This window comes from Ictidomys tridecemlineatus, chromosome 12, assembly GCF_052094955.1.
Source record: "Ictidomys tridecemlineatus isolate mIctTri1 chromosome 12, mIctTri1.hap1, whole genome shotgun sequence".
Lineage (NCBI taxonomy): Eukaryota > Metazoa > Chordata > Mammalia > Rodentia > Sciuridae > Ictidomys > Ictidomys tridecemlineatus.
Genome location: NC_135488.1, coordinates 96,101,042 through 96,123,001, shown reverse-complemented (window position 1 = coordinate 96,123,001; position 21,960 = coordinate 96,101,042). Strand labels below are relative to the sequence as shown.

Below are 21,960 nucleotides of genomic sequence, written 5' to 3'. Positions count from 1 at the left end.
ATAGTGGTTGTACCAATGTGCAGTCCCACTAACAATGTATGAGTGTACCTTTTCCCCCACATCCTCACCAACATTTATTGTTGCTTGTATTCTTATTGATTGCCATTCTAACTGGAGTGAGATGAAATCTTGTTTGATTTGCATTTCCATAATTGCTAGAGATGTTGAACACTTTTTCATATATTTGTTGATCGATTGTATTTCTTCTTCTATGAAGTGTCTGTTCAGCTCCTTAGCCCATTTATTGATTGGGTTATCAATAAACGTAATTGATCATATTAATAGACTTAAAAACAATAATCATGATCATCTCAATCGATACAGAAAAGCATTTGACAAAATACTGCACACCTTCATGTTCAAAACACTAGAAAAAACAGGGATAGTAGGAACATATCTCAATGTTGTAAAAGTTGTGTTAAACCCAAAGCCAACATCATTCTAAATGGAGAAAAATTGAAACCATTTCCTCTAAAAACTGTAGCAAGACAAGGATGTCCACTTCTATTCAATATCATCCTTGAAACTCTAGCCAGAGCAATAAGACAGAAGAAAGAAATTAAAGGGATACATATAGGTGAAGAAGAACTCAAACTATCACTATTTGCTGATGACATGATTCTATATCTAGAAAATCAAAAAAATTCCACCAGAAAACATCTAGAACTAATAAATCAACTTAGCAAAGTAGCAGAATATAAAATCAACACCCATAAATCAAACACATTCCTGTACATCAGCTATGAATCCACTGAAAGAGAAATTAGGAAAACTGCCCCATTCACAATAGCATCAAAACAAACAAATAAACAAACAAAAACCTGGGAATCAATCTAACAAAAGAAGTGAAAGAATTCTACAATGAAAACTATAGAACACTAAAAAAAGAAATTGAAGAAAACCTTAGAAGATGGAAACTTCTCCTATGTTCCTGGATAGGCAGAATTAATATTGTCAAAAATGGCTTTACTACCAAAAAGCATTATATAGTTTTAATGCAATTCCTATTAAAATCCTAATGAAATTCTTTGTAGATATAGAACAAAAATCATGAAATTTATTTGGAAAAATAAGAGACTCAGAATAGCCAAAGCAATCCTTAGCAAGAAAAGTAAAGCAGGAGGCATTACAATACCAGACCTTAAACTATACCATGGAGCTATAGTAATAAAAATAGCACGGTATTGGCACCAAAATAGACTTGTAGATCAATGGTACAGAATAGAGGACAGAGAAACAAACCTACATAAATATGGTTCTCTCATACTACACAAAGGTGCCAAAAACATTCACTGGAGAAAAGAACCTGTTCAACAAATGGTGCTGGCAAAACTGGAGATCCATATGTAGCAAAATGAAATTAAACCGCTATCTCTCACCCTGCACAAAAATCAACTCAAAGTGGACCAAAGACTTAGACACTAGAACAGAGATCCTGTGCCTAATAGAAGAAAAGGAGGTCTGAATCTTCACCATGTTGACCTAGGATCTGACTTCCTTTATAAGACTCCTAAAATACAAGAAGTAAAATCAAGAATCAATAAATAAGATGGATTCAAATTAAAAAGCTGCTTCTCAGCAAAGGAAACAAAATGTGAGGATAAAGCCTACAGATTGGGAAAATTTTTTACCACATGTACCTCCAAGAAAGCATTCATCTCTAGGATATATAAAGAACTCAAAAAACTTTTATATATATATTTTATGATTTAATTATTTTATTGTACCCTTTATACTCACTATGAAAGTGGGTATGTATATGTGAGGAGGCATATTCTTTTTTATTATTGATTTTATTTTTTTAAATACACGATAGCAGAATGATTACAATTCTTATTACAAAAAAATGATGGGTACTCTTAAAAAAAAATAATAGAATGTGGATGGAGGTGATGAGTGCCACTTCTGGGTCTTTCTCTTAACATGGAATGTGTGTGCTCACCTGACACTGTCCCTTCCCTTTTTCCCTTGGAGATCAGGAGAACTGGGGCTGCTATCTATAGTCAGAGATATTTTGAAGCTGGCAGAGCCTCTTTACCATTTCTGAAGCACTTACTATTGGATTTATAAATAAGAACAAATTCTGTCTTACTTAGGCTTTTTTTAAAATGAAAATAATTAGAAATTTTTTACTAATTAAAAAATTAGTAAATTTGTTTGCTTCTATCCTTCATTTGTTTAGTAAGGGGTTATTTTTTTTTTTTTTTTACTAGTGCATTATAGTTGTACATGGTGATGGGATTTGTTGTCACATGTTATGTTTTTGTATTTTTAAATTTCTTTGTTATAGTAACAGCCTGTATCTGAATTAATATTTCCTTATTCCAAAGTTTTGAAAAAAATGGATAACATTTTATTTACTTTTAAGACTAAAAATAGTATCTATGGATACTTCACTAAGTTTAGCACACTCTACGCAGGCTGTTGGAAATACAAAAATTATTTCTTAGGTTTTATATATTTCATAGCTCTGTCCACCGAGGGGGTCTAGAGGTATTTGCATTAACAAGCATGTCTAGTGTCAGGTCTTGATTTCTAACTGTCGTTTCTCATTAATTGGAACCAGAGCTCCATGGATAGTTCTAAAAAAGAGAGAGAAAAGGGAAGAAGGAAAGCAAACAAGCTTATCCAAAGGTCACAGAAGCTAATCGAAAGGAAACCTAATGGTCAAAGCTAGAACAATTTCAGCAACAAAATAAATAACATAGTATTTGAGTTTAACTTGGGAGTGTAAAATAAATGTTCATGAGTGGATACTGCTATAAATTGATTGAATAAATGAGGGAGAAGAGGCACATTTTCCATACAGAAGAATTGCAAGTAATTCATGTCCCCTTTAGGAGGTAGACTATAATACCCTCCCGCCTCCTTGAATGTGAGCTGGCCTCAGTGGCTCACTTCCAAAGTGGAGATTAAGGAAAGGGAAAGGTGTTAATTTTGATGGTAGAGAAAACTGGCACTTGGATCAAGTGGATCAAGGTTTAACATTGCTGGTGATGTCTGTGGATACCATGTACCTCCTGATGGGGTACAGTAAGAAGAGTGCCTCACCTGAGCAGCATTCTTCCCCTAAACCCACAACTTCAGTCTGATTATGAGAAAACATTGGGAATTCAATTGAGAGACGTTTCACCAAAAAAATTACAGGTACTCTTCAAAACTGTGGAGGTCATTTGAAATGAGGACCGAGAAGCTGCCACAGATCAGAAACACTAGGGAGATCTATTGATTAAAGGCAGTGGATCCCAAGATAGAAAAAAAAGACACTTGTGGAAAAAACTGATGAGATCCAGATAAACCTGATTAAGAGTAACACCAATGTTAATTTCTTAGTTTTAAAAAATATAACATGATTAGGTACTAGATTAATACTAGGAGAAATTAGGTGAACAGCTATAGGAATTCTCTGTCTTTTCCAAATTTCTGTAAGTAGATTTATTCAGAAATTATAAATTGATCTTAAAAAAATGGAAAGCAAGCAAACAAATTTATAGTTGGAGAGAAAAGTTGCTCCTGCCCTTCATCTAAATAGTGAAGACAGGATCCAGTGCATCTTCTGTCTTGGATGTTTGTTTTTCTTTTTTTTTGTGGGGTACTTGGGGATTGAACCCAAAGATGTTGTACCACTGAGCTACATCCTCAGCCTTTTTTTTTTTTTTCAAGACAGGATCTTGCTAAATTGATGAGGCTGGCCTCAAACTAGCAGTTCTTCTACCTCAGCTTCCCAAGTTGCTGGGATTACAGGTGTGTGCCACCAAGCCTGGCCCAGGTGTCCCCAACACCCCAGATGTTTCTTATTTCGAGTCTTGAGTTAGATTTTTAATTCAGAACACTGTGAATAATGAGATCTAAAACAATACTGGATGAAATATGTTCAGATTTACTAGATAATCGTTCAGCAGAAGGCAGTACTGTCAATTCTGTCAGGTGGTTGGAAAGAAGATCAGATGATTTAGAAAGGTAACATGTAGGGAATAGAGAGCCCTTCTGCTAGTTCATTCATGTCCATTTGGTTCATGTTGGAGAGCAGCTTGGGATAAGGTGGGAAAGGCTGGTTCCTTCCTTTCTGAGATCAACTTTATATAATGCAAAAGAATTTAGATTTTCTCTTCTTAATAAAAGAAACTATGGGAAACATGATAAAAGTCATAATTTTGAAGATAGTCTTAACTATCATACTGCAGTGTGTACTGGTGAGAGTAGAAGCAGAGACCTAGTTCAGGAGCCACTCTACTGGGAGAGGATGCAATGTAGATAAAAGACAAATTTAATGGATTTTTTTTTAACATTTAAAAAAAAAATTTTTAGTTTTAGGCGAAATATATGTGGTGCTGAGAATTGAACCCAGTGCCTCATGCATGCTAGGCAAGCGCGCTACCACTTGAGCCACATTCCCTGCCCCTTAATTTATGTTTTAATTAGCTTATTGTTTTAATTTTGAAAGATCACGGAAGTTGAAGTTGAAATAAAGGTACTAAAACTCGAAATCCTTTTCTTATGGCTGGTTACATTTAAATGTTTTAAAAAAGCATTTATTTTTCAAAGATGGATTGAAATCAGGAAGCTGAACAACTTGATCACTTATTGAAGAAAATCTTTTAACCTTTTTTTGGTCAAAATTTTCGCCTTTTTTTTTTTTTTTTTTGGTAGAGGATGCTGGGGATTGAACTTGGGCACACAACCATTGAGCCATATCCTCAGCCCTATTTTGTATTTTATTTAGAGACAGACAGGGTCTCACTGAGTTGCTTAGCGCCTCACTTTTGCTGAGACTGGCTTTGAACTCTTGATCTTCTTGCCTCAGCCTCCAGAACCCATGGGATTACAGGCATGTGCCATCACGCCCAGCTTGCCTGCCTATTGGTGCAAATAGTACTAGAATACATTCACTTACTAATGAAGTACATATTGACCTAAAAATGATTTGCTTTGTATTCATCTCTTCCATTAACTTTGTCATGTAAAATAACCAGGTCTTCATTCAGTTTTATTTTGCTGTGGTGAATTGAACAAAGTTTAAAAATAAATATTTTATGTGTTTATAAGTATATATTTTCAGTTTGAAAGCTGCATCAGTATGAATTATGAAGTATATTTTTCATATCAAATTACAAGAATGTGCTTTGAGTGGGGAGCATGGATTTCAAAGGATCGAATCCCCATGTACTCGAATTTTGCCCTGTCCTTGGCTGTATTATTTGTGGATCTCCTCAACTTGTCACCTACCTGCTGCATTATCAAGGGAGTAGTATAGCTCTGTAGGATGGAATTAGGGACTCATTATTTCTGCCTCTGCAGGGTGAAACCTCAGAAAAATCGTTTTCACTTCCCTCAATCCATAAATTTTGGAAATTGCCCAAAATGTGACAGGATGAATGAAAAATTTATTTTTCTGTCATTGTTGGACCACTTAGGTCATAATCTTTCTTTTGCCAAATCCTCTGATTCAGATTTTGATGTGTTTGTTGAAGTTACAACATCCCTGAAGAATAGGGGAAATTATTTAAAATTATACACACATACACACAAAATAATTTTTAAAAAATTCTCTTTTGTGGCTGGGGTTGTGGTAGAGTGCCTGTCTAGCATGCGTGAGGCACTGGGTTTGATCCACAGCACCACATAAAAATAAAACAAAATAAAGACACTGTGTTCATCTATAACTAAAAAAAAATAAAAATAAAAAAAAATTCTCCTTTTAAGTTTCTGTGAAAATCTGTTGCTTTCCAACTCTGTGTCACTGATAAAATGATAAACTGTTAAAACTGCGGGAAACAGAAAAGCTAGAAGAGCCCTTAGAGAAAAGATTAATCTTGTCCTGTTCATGTTGAAAAAAAAAAAATGCAGGTGTAGTGAAATCAGATGACTTGCCCCAATTTTTCTGGCCAGTTAGTCACAGTCTGGGGTATAATTTACAGTTATAGGCAATTAGTTACATTGAAGGGTCCAATAGCAGGTCCTAAAACACAGCAAATTTGGAAGGTATTTCTAAGTGAGGTATACTAAACTTGCCCCTATTGGTAATTAAATGAAGACTATCAAATCCACAGAGGCCACCTGTGGTTGAGCATGCCTATAATCTCAGCCATTCAGGAGGTGGAGACAGAAGGATGGCCAACTTGAGGCCAGGCTGAGCAACTTAGTGAAACACTTTCACAATAAAATGAAAAGGAGTGGAGATGTAGCTCAGCCGTAGAACTTTCCTAGCATGCTTGAGGCCTTGCGTTCAATCCTAAGTACCACATCCTACCCCACTAAAAATCCACAGAGGAAAAAGTTGAGGAGGACCATCTACTGAAAAACACCCATCTCATGAAATTTTTCTAGTCTGGAGTTCTTTAACGTAATCATGTTCAAGGCTATGATTATGTTAGTGATAATGAAGAAAATAGTGATTATGGAAACTCTGTTTATTATACTAGCTATGATTCAGAAGCTTCATGAGTTAAAGTGAAATTTTATATATATATAAATAAATATATAAATACATATAAAATATATATATATAAATATATATATAAAATATATATGTGTGTTAAAGTGAAATTTTTTATATATATATATATATATATAAAATTTCACTTTAACACACACACACACACACACACACACACACATATTTTTACCCCCAGTGATTGAACCCAGAGCCTTGTACATGCTAGGCAAATGCTCTACTACTGAGCCATATCTGCAGCCCCTTTTTAAATTTTGAGATGGGGTCTAGCTAAATTGCCCAGGCTAACTTGATCTTGTGATTCTCCTGCCTCAGAGTTTCAAGTAGGTGGGATTTTAGGTACATAATACCATGCCTGGCAAAATTAAGTTTAAGATAGTTTGTTAACATTCAGCTTTCCCTTTCTCATCTGAACCATCTGTATGATCAACATTTTCTTTATCATAGAATCACATTTTTTCTTCTTTCTTTTACTATGGTGAAAATGGTATATTATGAATGTAATCTAAACGTGAAGCAAATTAATTGAAGCCACATCAATTTAAAAAATACCATCTTATTTACATCTAAACCAAAAAAATTGTGCAAACCAAATTTGTCATTGTCATTGCTTTAATCTAGTGTTAGGTAAAACACAGTTCACTGTTTGAGGGTTAATGCTATAATTATTTTATGTTCGTTATTAAAATAATCTGACTAGCTGAGAGGAGTGGCATATGCTTGTAATCACAGTGACTCAGGAGGCTGAGGCAGGAGGATTGCATGTTTGAGGTCAGCTTGGTCAACTTAGCGAGACCTTTGTCAATATCAAAATAAAAAAGACTGGAATGTAGATCAGTGGTAAAGCACCCTGGGTTTAATCACCAGTACCACACACATACACGCACAAAATAACGTGACTAATGATCTTTAATTAGCAAGTGCTGTCTTTAACCTGCTAATTTAAATGGTGAAGGTCTGCTTCTGCCCAAATAATCATGCCTCTGAAGATGATTGTCCAGCAGGAATGTTTTTCTTACCTGATTAAATTTCTGGAAGGTTGTTGCATTGAATTGGGAATTTGAGATTATAGCAGTTTTCTGTCACTAGAAACTGTTCATGGTGCAATTTAACTGTCTTGAATGTTTTGTTTTTTTTTTCTTTTTATGCACATGTGTTCTTGATACTGTAGTGCACGCATTTATGGAGGAATAGGGGTTTTTACCATGGTTGATTGTGAAGGGAGGACCTGGAGCATCATAATTGTGATATTCTCCATAGTAATGTTTTGGAGATTATTGCTGCTGTGTGGGCCAAAATGTTTCTCTTAAAAGTTGGTTGTCCTTTTTTGGCTTGGCTGTTTAATTTCTAGTAATGATTAAGGGCACATCATTACAGAATCCTTAATTGGGAGAAAATTGGTTACAGTGATAGACTGTTGGGATTTTACACTGACCCTTGGACTTATGTTTGAATAATTTGAGAAAGAGGTTCTTGAAGGTTTTTTTTTAAAAAGTGTGGATGGAATTACCACACTCTGCAGGCATTACTTGAAACACCTGGACCAAAGCTCATGCATAGTGGAGGCAAAGTGTGCTTTGTTTTTTTAAATCACGTCACCATTCTTAATTATTTTCAATTATAGAACTAGTGCTTGTTCGTTATTAAAAAAATTAAAAACTGAAGTATTTTTCCTTGCTTACCTTCCAGTCTTAACAATTTGTTATCTTTTAGACCTCTTTCTATGCATAACAAACATAAATATGCTTTAACATAAATGGAGTCATATAATCTATATTGCTTTATATCTTTTTTCCTCAAGGTAACAGCTTGGTCAACTCTGCATGCTAATAACTGTGGACATAGCTCATTCCTTCCAATAGCTGTATGTCCTCTGTTAAATAGAGGTGCTATAATTCATTTAACCAATCCCCTATTTTTGAATGTGCCCTTTATTAATATATTTTGATTTTCAAGCTGCATATTAAAACTTTTAGTACTGCACATAATAAAAAGATTTACTTCACTCCGAAAGATTTTAAATGAAAGATATAAGTTCTTTTCTAATTTCTAGTTCATTTTTAGCAGTTTCTCTCTTTTTGTTATTACCCTAGTGGTTTCCATTGTAACTTTAAATGTTTATACTTCCATTGGATGTCTTTAGATATTTTTTCCATTTCTTGATTTATCAACTTCATATAGAATTTGCTGCCCCCCACTGTGAATGATGAAGCCATCAGTGCACCTCTCAACCTCTCTTCCATCTTCATTTATTTTTTCAGGTGTCAGGGATTACTACTCTTCTTTTTGTTGTGTAATTTTTGACATCTGTGTTTGGTCTATATGTTGACTTTTAAAACTTTAACCCTCCTTAGCTGTATTATGACTGAATTACAGAACTGAACGATGTGATTGGACCCACAGAAAAGGAAATGTAACAAGTGCTCTGTCTTTGTTTTAGCTTCTTTTTTTTTTTTTTTTTTTTTTTTTGGTGCCAGGGATTGAACCCAGGGGCACTCGATCACTGAGCCACATCCCCAGCCCTATTTTGTATTTTATTTAGAGACAGGGTCTTACTGAGTTGCTTAGCGCCTCGCCATTGCTGAGGCTGGCTTTGAACTCATGATTCTCCTGCCTCAACCTTCTGAGCCTCTGGGATTTCAAGTGTGCCCCTGCACCCTGCTCAACCTCAATCAAGTTCCTGGGGATTTTTTATGCAGTAAAATTTGAGTCTCTGCAATAAGTATTTTTCTACCATAATTTAATAGATTGGGCAGGGAATTCTAATTTCAAAATCTTCTTTCTTCAGGATTTTAAATGAGGTCAATACTTAAATATCTTCCAGCATCCCAGTTTGCTGATAAGTATGACAGTCTGATTCTTGTTCCATTTTAGATTGTTCTTTTTTTCTCATCTTGAGAATTTGTAGAACTCTCTCTCTCTTTTTGGAATTCTGGATGTGTCTAAATTTGAGTGTGAGCTCTGGAGTCATACTGCCTGAATTCAGATCCCCAGCCCTGCCGTGTCGCACCTGCCTGTTCTTTGGACAGGCTACTTAACTTGTGCCCAGTTTCCTCTTGTATATAATGGGATAAACAGAATTTTCACGAGGATTAATGAGTTAATATTTAAAGCAGTGTCTCTCAGATGGCAAGTGCTTAATAAATGGTAGTTTTCCTATTTATTGTTTTTACTTGTTGGAGTACATATTGGGTTCTTTCAGTGTGAGCAATTATATCTAAAGTTCAGAGGTGCTTTCTCCTGTTATTTCTTTAATTATGATTCTGCCTTCGTTTTCTTAAAAACTACTTCTCCAATTTAATTATGTAGTTGGAATTATAGTAGACCTATGTGAAACCTCCTGGTCTACCTGTCTTCTTTGACTCTTCTTTTTCCCAACTTTGTATCCCTTTGTCTTCTTGCTTGATGTTATAGGAGATTTCTTTCATTTTTCTTTTCTATCACTAGTTTTGACCATTAGCCCAATTCCCCAATATTTAGCCCATCCATGTAATTTTTTATTTTGACTTTTTTTTTTTAGAGGGTGGGGTGGAGTGTGGGTACTGGGAATTGAACCCAGAGATACTTTACCACTGAGCCACATCCCCAGCCCTTTTTATTTTGAGACAGGGTCTCATTAAGTTGCTTAGGGTCCTCATTAGTTTCTGAGGTTGGTCTTGAGCTTGCTGTCTTCCTGCCTCAGCCTTCTGAGTCACTAGGATTGTAGGCATGTGCCTCCATGCCTAGTCAATTATTATTATAACAAATTTTTTTTGAAGAGGGACTTCCTGTGTTGCCCAGGCTAGCATTGAACTTGTGATCTTCCTGTCTCAACCTCCCAGCTTCACCTGGGAATACAGGCATGTGCCACTGTACCTGGCTTTTTGACAGTTATTTTTAATTTCCAGAAAGTTTATATTTTTCTGATTTTTTTTCATAATAGTTTTCTTTTATATTATAAATGCAATATCTTATGTAATTTCTCTGCATATTATTTATTAGAATTTAAAACATTTTTCTTTCTGTAAATTCTTTCTCCGCAGGGGTGAATTGTTTTGTAGTTCATCTTGGCCCCTCCTTTTCATGGATATTGCTTTTCATAAATGCCTAATGGTCACCAAGTAGATTGTATCGACAGCTAATATGAGTTCCTTCTGAAATAAGAGAGTCTTATCATCTGAGAAGTTTTTCCTTTGAATGAGAGAACTGAGTGCAGACTCTGCACCCCTCTCCAGGTGTGTCTTAACTAGTAGGCCTCTTTAGGGTTGGCAGGGATTTTTTTCCCTAAGTCTTCCCCTCAGGCCCTGAACTGGGAAAATAACTGAGTCATTGCCTGTAATACCAGAGATGCTTTTCTTTTTAAATAAACCCCATATCTCCTGATGCTTCATTCCTTTCTTTCTTTCCTTCTGAGATGTGAGGTATGAGGGTCTCCTAGTGGTGCAAGCAGGCGGTGTGTGAGCCTAGGAGGCAGAGTAGGGTCCAGAGTTGCTGATAGCAGGACCTAGATAAAGTGCAAGGAATAAGGGATAGAGACCCTGATGAGGAGGACCTCCTCTCAGGGCCAGTGAGACTGAGTTAAAGAAGTCTTAGTCTGGAATACTGGGTCATCCTCACCAGAGAGACAGCCTAACAGACAAGCTGTTCTTAGAGCAGTGAACTAAATACGTGTGACATATCCTTTGATTATTAAATTCAGATTGTGAAAGATATAACAGGTATACAGTGGTTAGGAGAGGTACTTATTCATCAAGAAAAAGTTCAAAGTGTTTAAAGAATAGGATAAATTGTGTCAGAGAAAATCCTGCAGCTCAGGTAATGGGTAATGAGGTTGATTACATGGAAAGTTACATTAGCATTATTACATCAAATGTATTAGCATGGGATCTTCTTTTATGCCCCTAGAGCAGAGCCAGACCTCAGGTCAAAGCAGCCCATCAGAACTGCCTCTCTTCATGGAGTCATAAAGAGGAACACTTAAAGTTGGGTGCGGTGGCACATGCCCATAATCCCAGCCACTCGGTAGGCTGAGGCAGGAGGATCTCAAGTTCAAGGGTAGCTGTAGCAATTTAAAGACCCTCAGTGTTTTACTTGGCTTTTTTTGTTGATGTGACTAAAGACCTAACAAGAACAATTTAGAGGAGAAAATATTTGTTTTGGCTCATGGATTTAGAGATGTAGCCCATGTTTTGCCTATTCCATGGCTCTGGGTCTGAGGTAAGGCAGAACATCACTGCTGAAGGGTGTGAAGGAGGAAAGCAGCTCAGGACATGGCAACAGGAAGCAGAGAGTGAGCTCTGCTCACCAGGGACAAAATATGAACTCAAAAGTAACACTGCCAGTGGCCTACTTCTTCCAGCCATGCCCTACCTGCCTACAGTTATCACCCAGTTAATCCATATCGGTGGATTAATTCACTTAGATTACACATCTCATAATTTAATCATTTTACCCCTGAAAATTCTAGCATTGTCTCACACATGAACTTTTGGGGGACACCTCATATCTAAACCATAATACTTGGCAACTTAGCAAGAGTCTATCTCAACAAGACCCAATTTCCAGAAAGAGTCTTCCCCATACAGACAGGTGTGGAATGCTATACGGAGAAACGGAACCCATAAACGTCGCTAGGTTTCCCTGCTCGTTCCCCTTGTATTAGATCAAACCCTTTTACATTCAATCACATTTTGACCTGGTTGTCCATAGTAGTTACAGAAATTCCAAAGGACATGGTTCCTAGTGCTTTTGGATTTATGAACATCTGGAGGCTAGCCAGAAGGCAATTGAGAGCTGACCTTCTTGCTGGGATTGTGTGCCCCCAGGCCGAAAGCTCCTGTCCTTGGAATCCTTAAGGACCTGGTCCTGTGTATCTTTGCCTGGCTGCTTATTTGTATCCTTTAAAATCCCCTTTATAATAAACTAGTAAATGTTAAAAAAAAAAAAACATGTCTGTCTCAAAATAAAAAAAAATAAAAAGAATGAGGATATACCTCAGTATATATCCTGGGTTCAATCCCCAGTACCAAAAGAAGAAACATTGGTAGGAGCACAGTAGTTGGGGGCAGAGGCTTGCTTATGAGAATCATTTCAACTTGAGAATAATTCTGTAACCGTGGTTCTCTCAAAAGGAGCAGATAAGACTGTAAGAAAGAAGCTAGTAGATATAACTCCAAGTTGTAATATTTAGTTATACTAAGCTGGAGACAACACAGCATCCTCTCAGGTGCAGGTCTGGGCACCCCAGTTCCCCAGAATTTACCAGGAAGATGTCCAGCTATGGAGGATTTCTTTCCATGGATCAATAGTGTCAGAGAGTTCCCTTGGCATTCTCACAGGGTCAAAGAATAGTTTATGCCCTCCTGCTATCTCCTGTCCCACAGCCAGATTCTGATCCTGAGGGTAAATTTCCCATTAGCCCACCCTTGTTTCTTACCTGTTTTGCTTCATGAAGTTCAGTTTTCTGTTAGCCAGTGTGTGAATTATGTTGCTTTAGGTTTGTCATCATTTCTCAGGTAGAGACTATTGTAATTCTACTTACCATCTTGTACTCATTGGTCTCCTTCCATTCAGGTTGGCACCTTCCTTGAAAAATCAGCTGACACCATATAAGTGTAGTTTATTTCTGGACTCTCTTGTTTTCATAGTTGTATTTCAGCCTTTAATAATTATATTACATTTTATTTGGGAACCTTTCCTTCTTAGATCCTAGAAAATGAATTTCTTGAAGCATCAGGTTTTATATTTTACGTATTTAGTATTCTCAGAGTAGATATACATTGGATATTTACTAAATGTTGGATTTGAAAAAAATGAATATTGAATTTTTTGCTTTTTGATAGGATTAATTAAGAGGTAACTAAATTAAGGACTGTTTTTATTTGGCACTTCAGTAATCTGAGAGCTTTAAGTACCAGCCTTTCTGAGATTATTACAAGTCTAAATTTTCAGGACTTGTAACGGGTCCCAGTACCAAGCTAATGGGAACTACATAGTCACTGAGCTCACACTGAGGTTGTTGGAGTTCATTTCAGTTGAAGATACACACACACACACACACACACACACACAATAAATAAATAAATAATGTATAATATATATATGTATATATATATACATATATATATATGTTTTCAAGTGAAAGAAAAGGAAGTAAAGGCATGTCCATTTTTTCTGAATTCATTTTTTAAAAATGTCGAACTAATGTTTAAACACTACCCTGTAAACTCCAGAAATGAATTAATAAGAGACTGCAGTTCATAGATTAACTCTTTTTTTTTTTTTTTTTTTTTTTAGAGAGTGAGAGAGGAGAGAGAGTGAGAGAGAGAGAGAGAATTTTTAATATTTATTTTTTAGTTCTCGGCGGACACAACATCTTTGTTTGTATGTGGTGCTGAGGCTCGAACCCGGGCCGCACGCATGCCAGGCGAGCGTGCTACCGCTTGAGCCACATCCCCAGCCCCATAGATTAACTCTTTAATTAACTGAATTTATGTTCGCTCTGTATTTGTCAATGTATCTGATAACAAAGTTTTCCCTCTATATTTCAAAATGATCATTAGTTCTGCCTTCAAGACTCACTCTTTCTAACTTTTCTGACTTGGTAATGACCTTGATATGTAACTCTTTTTGGGTAGAGAAGGTACTATTGCCAAGGAGCCACTGAAGGAGGACAGGGAGGCAGAGCAGAACACATGTTTTAGTAGTAATTCAAGTTGGCTTTAGTAATTTAGTAATTTCAGTTCAGTAATTTAGTAATTCAAAAGGCTTGCTTAATGAGTGGATGGCTTCAAAATTTAAGAAATTTAATTTAATTATCATATCATACCTATTTTAAATATCCTTCTCTTAAATATATAAGGTGCTTGTGATGGGCAGATTAAAATTTAAAGCTTTTCAAGACTGTTGGTATTTGTGCATTAGTAAAAGGAAGAAGAATCTCAATAGTTGTAAAGGAGAGTAACCCAATAAAAAGTGGCTGTAAGGAAGGAAATGGATTAAGCATCATAACTGCAAGGCCTAGGGTATTCCAGTCTCCAAGATAGCTAGATTTAGGGGCTCAAACAAATTAGATCTTTCCCAGTCTGTTTTTCTTTACCTTCATTCTATCTGTTTTTCTCTGACTGCTTCAGTATCAGAAAGATTGTTGTCAGAATAGCACTAGAGTTTGTTATCCATAGACTTCATGCTCCAAAAGAGAGAGAGCATGTACCCCCTGTGGCCGAGGTGAAGCTCTCTAACTTCCAGTGCTTTGCTTATCTGTAGAGTGGGGATAGCAGTCGTGTTAACAAACCTATGCTGAGGGATTAAGTGTGTTAATACTTGTGAAATTCTTGGAATAATACCAGGTGCATAGTAAATCCTTAGTAAATGTTGACTGCTATTATCCTTACTTCACTGGAGGGGAAGTTGAGGTGCAAGAAAAGTAAAACTGACCAACTCCTTGTAAGTGGTTAAAAGTAATGATTATAACTGGAAAAGCTGAAGAATAGTGAGATAATTACAGTGCTTCATGTATAGTATGTATTTCTCCTGCATTAATAACCATGTGCTTGTGCATTTGAAAGTAAGATTCATTTACGTGATTGTAGCTGAGGTTTCATTTGTCGGAATATAGTCACCATTGTTTGTGCTGAGCTGGCTATAGTTACTCCTATTTAATGAATTACATATCATTAATTTTATTTACTGAACAATCATATGCCATGCTAAATAATCTTACTAAATAGGCATTATTTATGTTTGTAAAAGCATGGAAAATTTAAGTGACTTAACTAAGGTTTTATAGCTAAACTAGAATTCAGAGCAGGTCTACCTAATTTTTAAGTATTGGGATTTGATTTTTCTAATGAGATTAATGGTGACGTCACTGCATGTAGCTTTTTAATATTACATGAAATGTGGTTTGGAGATTTACCTCATCTTCCAAATGACCAGTGCATCATGTTACAAAATCAAGCATGGGTAAAAAGATCCATTCGAAGTACAAGATAGAGCAGTGAGTGCTTTTGTTTCAGTTTTTGACTGATGGATTTTAATATAGCAGATTGTTTAATATAATGGAGAAAAGTTCGTTGATAGGATTTCAGATTCCAAATTGTGAGTAACCTTTAAGAAACCACCACAGAGGCTGGGGTTGTGGTTCAGTGATAGAGTACTTGCCTGGCACATGCGAGGCACTGGGTTCGATCCTCAGCACCACATAAAAATAAATAAAAAAAGGTATTGTGTCCAACTATAACTAAAAAATATTTTAAAAAGAGACCACTACTTATTGAATTTTGTGGTAGTATTGAAAGAATGTCCACAATTAACCATAAAACCTAGTAATATATTCCTCTGTTTTCCAACTTTATATCTGGGCAAAGCCAGATTTTCTTTGTAAACTTCAACCAAAATATATGCAAGAGCTTGGCTACAGAAACAGGTCTGACACTGCAGCTGTCATCTCTTAAAGGCAGCAGTAAAGTGATTTTCAAAATTTTAAGTGTCACTCTTTATTCAAGACTTTTTTATTTGTTTTGGGAAATATCATTTAAAAATGTTTATGTTAATGTAACTGAATTATTATTTGGTATTAAAATAAATATTTTTGTTTTAATTTTTTTATATGATAAATAATGATAGGTTATAATACAGAGAAACAAAATTTCTTTTGAGCCTCTCAGTAATTTTTAAGAATTTAAACAGTCCTGAAATTTAAAAAAAGTTTAAGAACTGCTGACCCCAGATGTGCCTGAGGGAAGGGGGCCCTCTGTGAGACCCTCTGAGCTTCCTTGAGTGCTGCCTCTTTGTTCCACTTTTGGTTCTGGAATCTTGAAGAAAGCTGATTTGGTTCTCCCAGCTGCCAGTAGCACGCCCAGTTCCTACTAGGACAGAAACAATAACTGAGCACATTCTTGACAGGACACATCCTGATTCCAGCATTGTGGGGATTTAGGTGGAGAAAAGATGGTCAAATAGAGTTCCCAATATTTTTCTAACATGAAGCTGTTTTTTGTTTTCACAGATCTAATCATTGTCTATGTAATTACAAGGTTTTAACAAGAAACTGCTAAATCTTGTCTTTAGCATCAACCAAGCTCACCTGTTCTATCACTTTATGGCTTTGAATAAGTCCTCTTTTATATCTCAGTGCTGCCATTTCCTTCTTGTGATGTACAAGTGGATTAATGATAGATTTAATCATGTTGTTGATATTAGGAGTGTCAGTTAATTTCTTCTTCTTTTCTTTTCATTTCAAGTTCAGGTCTTGCTGAGTTACCCAGGCTGGCCTTCACCTTGCTGTCCTTCTGCTTCAGCCTTCTTAGTTGTGGCATTACAGGCCTGTGCCACTGTGCCTGATGGATTTTAACTCTGATTCTCTTTGTTCCCATTGGAAATTTTCTTAGGCTTTGGAGTTTGAGGTGGCAGTTAACTTCACTGCACTATTTATAAATCAAAGCTGAATGATTCGGTCAAAGAAAACTGTTGAGCCCAACTGTTAGATATATTTGATTAGGTACATATTTTTATAATAAATCCCATTCTCCTACACTCACATATGTGTACAAAGATTGGACAACAAAGCAAGGATAAGGTGATGTAGTATATGATCAGTCGTACCTTTTAGATCATCAGCCAGTTTCTACTTGGTGCTTCAGAAGGCCGATAGAACACTTTGAAACCACATGTGAGAATGAATGGCTCTCAGTGAAAGGGCCCAGCTCTACTCTTTTTGAAGATACATGTGCCATGCTTTTAGATATGAGAACATAAGTAAAGTCTAAATCATACTAGACTTTGTTGAGAATTGTCCTTGTGTAGTAAATCATTCTCCATGTGCTAGTATTACAATGTAGTCTTTACCTTTAGTATTTCTGAGACATTCTTTCTGTACTGAAACAGCATCAAAAATAAGGTATGAATTATTATTTTCCCGGTTTTATTTTATCATTCATGCCGTAGAAATACTCCCTGACCTGTAATACTGTGGCTTCTGAGGATTTGGGAGTTGATTTTGCGTGGGACTAGAAGCTCCATCTATATAAATGTTTACTCAGAGTACACTCAAAGTATAAATGCTTTTAGGTGGAGTTTGTGAGAAACACATTAAAAGAAAGTCTTGCTGGGCACAGTGGCACATGTTTATAATCTCGTAGACTCAGGAGGATCCCAAGTTTGAGGGCAACCTCAGCAATTTAGGGAGGCCCTGAGCAACTTAGTAAGAGCCTGTCTCAAAATAAAAAATAAAAGGTGGTAGAAATGTAGATCAGTGATAAAGTGCCCATGTGTTCAATCTCCTATGCCCCTCCCACAAAAATAAAAAGGAATCCTTAAAACTTCAAAACAATCTTATGTCACAGTAGTCCTTGCACCATGAAGTCTCTGATGTATCCAATAGCTGTGGCAGACTTTTCTGTGATTGGCTCCCCCATACCTCTGGTCTGTGTCCCAGAGTGCTCCTTGCTCTCTCTTCCTTATTTTTCTCCCCAGCCCTTTTTTGTATTTTACCTAGAGACAGGGTCTCACCGAATTGCTTAGGGCCTTGCTGTTGCTGAGGCTGGCTTTGAACTCGAAATTCTCCTGCCTCAGCCTCCTGAGCTTCTGGAATTATAGGCGTGTGCCACCACACCTGGCTTTCAAACTATTCTTTTTTTTTTAGCCTTTAATGAAGTTTTTACTGTAATAGGCAAGACAGCTTTATAATATCTGACATTTAAAAATCCATAATACCATGAATTCTTGATTATCCATGCTCGATGGAAAGGAGAAAGAGAATGAATCGCATAAAAAATAATTCAAATTTAGCTTTGTAGTACAGTTAGACACACTTGGAGAAACCAAGAGACCATGAAGGTCAATGAAAAATAAAAACCATAAGCAGATAATTCATTCAGGCAAATAATTCACTCAATATTTGTACAATAAAATATATGCATAATTAAAAATGAATTAAGATGTTTACATACATTTTACCTAAGCAGTACAAGTTCACAAGTAATTGACTGAATGAGTTCAGATTTTTTTTTAATTGGTTGTTCACAACATTACAAAGCTCTTGACATATCATACTTCGAACAATAGTTTCAAGTGAGTTATGAACTCCCATTTTTACCCCAAATACAGATTGCAGAATCACATAGGTTACACATTCACATTTTTACATAATGCCATACTAGTGACTGATGTATTCTGCTACCTTTCCTATCCTCTACTATCCCCCTCCCCCCCATCTTCTCTTTCTATCCCATCTACTGTAATTCATTTCTCTCCTTATTTTTCTTCCAATTCCCCTCACAACCTCTTTTATGTAGTTTTTTTATAACAATGAGGGTCTCTTTCCATTTCCATGCAATTCCCCTTTTCTCTCTCTTTCCCTCCCATCTCGTGCCTGTTTAATGTCAATCTTTTCTTCCTGCTCTTCCTCCCTACTCTATTCTTAGTTGCTCTCATTATATCAAAGAAGACATTTGGTATTTGTTTTTTAGGGATTGGCTAGCTTCACTGAGCATAATCTGCTCTAATGCCATCCATTTCCCTGCAAATTCCATGATTTTGTCATTTTTTAGTGCTGCGTAATACTCCATAGTGTATAAATGCCACATTTTTTTAATCCATTCATCCATTGAAGGGCATCTGGGTTGGTTCCACAGTCTAGCTATTGTGAATTGTGCTGCTGTGAACATCGATGTGGCAGTATCCCTGTAGTTCGCTCTTTTAAGGTCTTCAGGGAATAGACCAAGAAGGGCAATAACTGGGTCAAATGGTGGTTCCATTCCTAGCTTTCCCAGGAATCTCCATACTGCTTTCCAAATTGGCCGAACCAATTTGCAGTCCCACCAGCAATGTATAAGAGTACCCTTTTCCCCACATCCTCTCTAGCACTTGTTATTATTTGACTTCATAATGGCTGCCAATCTTACTGGAGTGAGATGGTATCTTAGGGTAGTTTTGATTTGCATTTCTCTGACTGCTAGAGATGGTGAGCATTTTTTCATGTATTTGTTGATTGATCGTATGTCCTCCTCTGAGAAGTGTCTGTTCAGGTCCTTGGCCCATTTGTTGATTGGGTTATTTGTTGTCTTATTGTCTAATTTTTTGAGTTCTTTGTAAACTCTGGATATTAAGGCTCTATCTGAAGTGTGAGGGGTAAAAATTTGTTCCCATGATGTAGGCTCCCGATTTACCTCTCTTATTGTTTCTCTTGCTGTGAAAAAACTTTTTAGTTTAAGTAAGTCCCTCAAACTATTCTTAATGATTGGTTTAAGCATATCCTATGTCTGGATATGCTTACGTGTGTATGTGCTCTCCCTCTCTGTCTGCAGTTTTTACATTACCATCTTTTCTTAAAAACTACATCTTCATATCTATTTTTATTTATAACCAAGTGTCCATAACTTTCAGATGTGAAATTCCTGAAGTTTAGAAACTGGAAAGAAAAAAAAGTGGATTGGTGAAAGGACACAGTGCTTTAGAGACTGTTTACCAAAATTTCTGAGCGTATGTGAAAGTGGTGTATGTTCTTGTTAATAAAACAATATATACAATAGTAACTGAGCTCACTTTCATTCAAGCCCATTTTTCGTATCATTTACCTTCTACCATCGCCTTCCAGGTTATTTGAGCACTTGGTTTGCCCCTAACATAAGTGCATGATCCTTCTGTTCAACTAATGGGGCTGATAGTTAACCAAAAATCTCCTCAAATGCTTGAAACAGAACAGAACAAAACAAAACATTGTTTTGATAAAGTCATACTCAGATTGTTGACAGTGCAAGGATCATTTGCAAAATCATTTCAGAGGTGTGTGCCATTGTGATTAAATGGCTCACTTGTTGGGGATAGACCTAGACTAGAATCTAGGAACTTCACTACCAGCACTGCTTTTCCTATTTATCACTTCTGTAAAGGAATATAATGGAATTGTTTTAGAATAAATTGCTTAAATATAATGGAATTGTTTTAGAATAAGTTACTTAAAGTTATCCTGATCTGAAAAACCTGAAGATGTAGTAATGCCCTTGTATTTTTAGTAAATTAGCAAGTGAAAAAGAATACTTTTTGAGTCCAGTGGAGGATATAAGAGTACATTGTTACCCTGGCTATAATATTCTATGGGTAGGAGAATCTTGTTTAGGTGGTAGGCATGCTTATGGTAGAAAGAAGTATATTCTATATAAAAGTGAAATAGGTTTAGAATTCTGTTTTTTTTTTAATTCATCTTTTTAAAATAAAAAAAAATAGTAGGGAAAAAAATCCCTGCCAACCCTAAAGAGGCCGACTAGTTAAGACACACCCTGGAGAGGGGTGCAGAGAAGGTATAAGTATAGTGCAACTGTCTTTGTATCATAATGTATAGAAAAGTAAGTTGCCACATGGTGCTTTATCATTTTCAAATACAGCATGGACATTCTTCTACTGTAATCCAATCTGTGTATTAAAATCAGAAAGTTAACATTAACATGTTACTATTATATAATCTTCAGAGATAAGCCTGTGAAACTGGTAGAAAAAGATAATTTGAGTAATTCATTATGGAAAAAGTGTCATTATAATTCAGAGTTGAGAGAAGGCCCAAATATAACATCAGATAATTTTGTATACTCAATACAAATGGAATAACTAATGAAGACAGAGAGGAAGATGGTCAATAATGAAACTGCTGCCTACATGTTTGTCTAGGAACTCCATGGTGTCTGTATCCACTTAGATATTGAGTCTGGAGCTCTTTTGATGACAGATCACTTGACCACCGCATAGTGCCAGTTTCTGACTTTTCAGTTGGCTCTGGTTCCTTTTGTGAGTCAGCCACCTTAGTCTTCTTGGTCTGCTTCTTGCTATAGCCTCCAGGAGTTTAGTTATTTAGTACCAGGGTAGGAATTTCAGTACAGTGCAGGATTTCTTCAATGTGTATAGTTTGCAGCTGCTTGCTGCCCCATGTAGATGATCTTGCAAGAATGAATGTTCAACCTGATAGCCGCTGCTGAGCAGTGAGAGAACTCAGTCTTTAGGATCAAACAGACATACTTTCTCCTTTCACTTCATTCCTGAGAAAATAATTTTAAATGCAGTTCTTTATATAAAGTCTCCCTGATTGATATCGGAGGGTCATATTGTCAAATATCACTTTGTCATTATGTTGTGAAACAGGTATGCTAAAGAACAGTTTTTCTTTAAAAAAAAAAAAGTAAAGGACTGAACAATAATAGATTGTACTTATTATCTGTGTTCTTTAGGCTCTTGCAGACCAATTTGAAGATAAAGCTACATCTGTATCGGAACGATTGAAGGTTTTCTATTGCTGTCAAGTACCACCATACTGGGCCATTCAGGTACTTTTATTTGTCCTTGGAAATGGAAAATTCTTTGTATTAGAAAAGGATAATTTCAACTTATGTTCAAATATTCAAACATTTGAGTGAAAATAATAAAAGTAGCTGGGGATTGCTAACTACTTCAAGTTGTTTTGATTAAAGTGATATTAGACTTTAAAAATTTTTTTTATTGGTTGTTCAAAACATTACAAAGCTCATGATATATCATCT

General features: G+C 36.1%; 1 protein-coding gene across 4 annotated transcripts in view; it reads left to right on the top strand.

Moving 5' to 3' along the window:
• Positions 1-21,960, top strand: part of Ttc27 (tetratricopeptide repeat domain 27) — a 153,811-nt gene that overhangs the window by 57,373 nt on the left and 74,478 nt on the right. For all 4 annotated transcript variants that reach the window (XM_078029405.1, XM_078029404.1, XM_040271561.2 and 1 more), the window contains one exon: positions 21,652-21,747. In XM_078029405.1, coding sequence (XP_077885531.1) covers positions 21,652-21,747 — 96 coding nt within the window. The remainder of the gene's footprint in view (positions 1-21,651; positions 21,748-21,960) is intronic.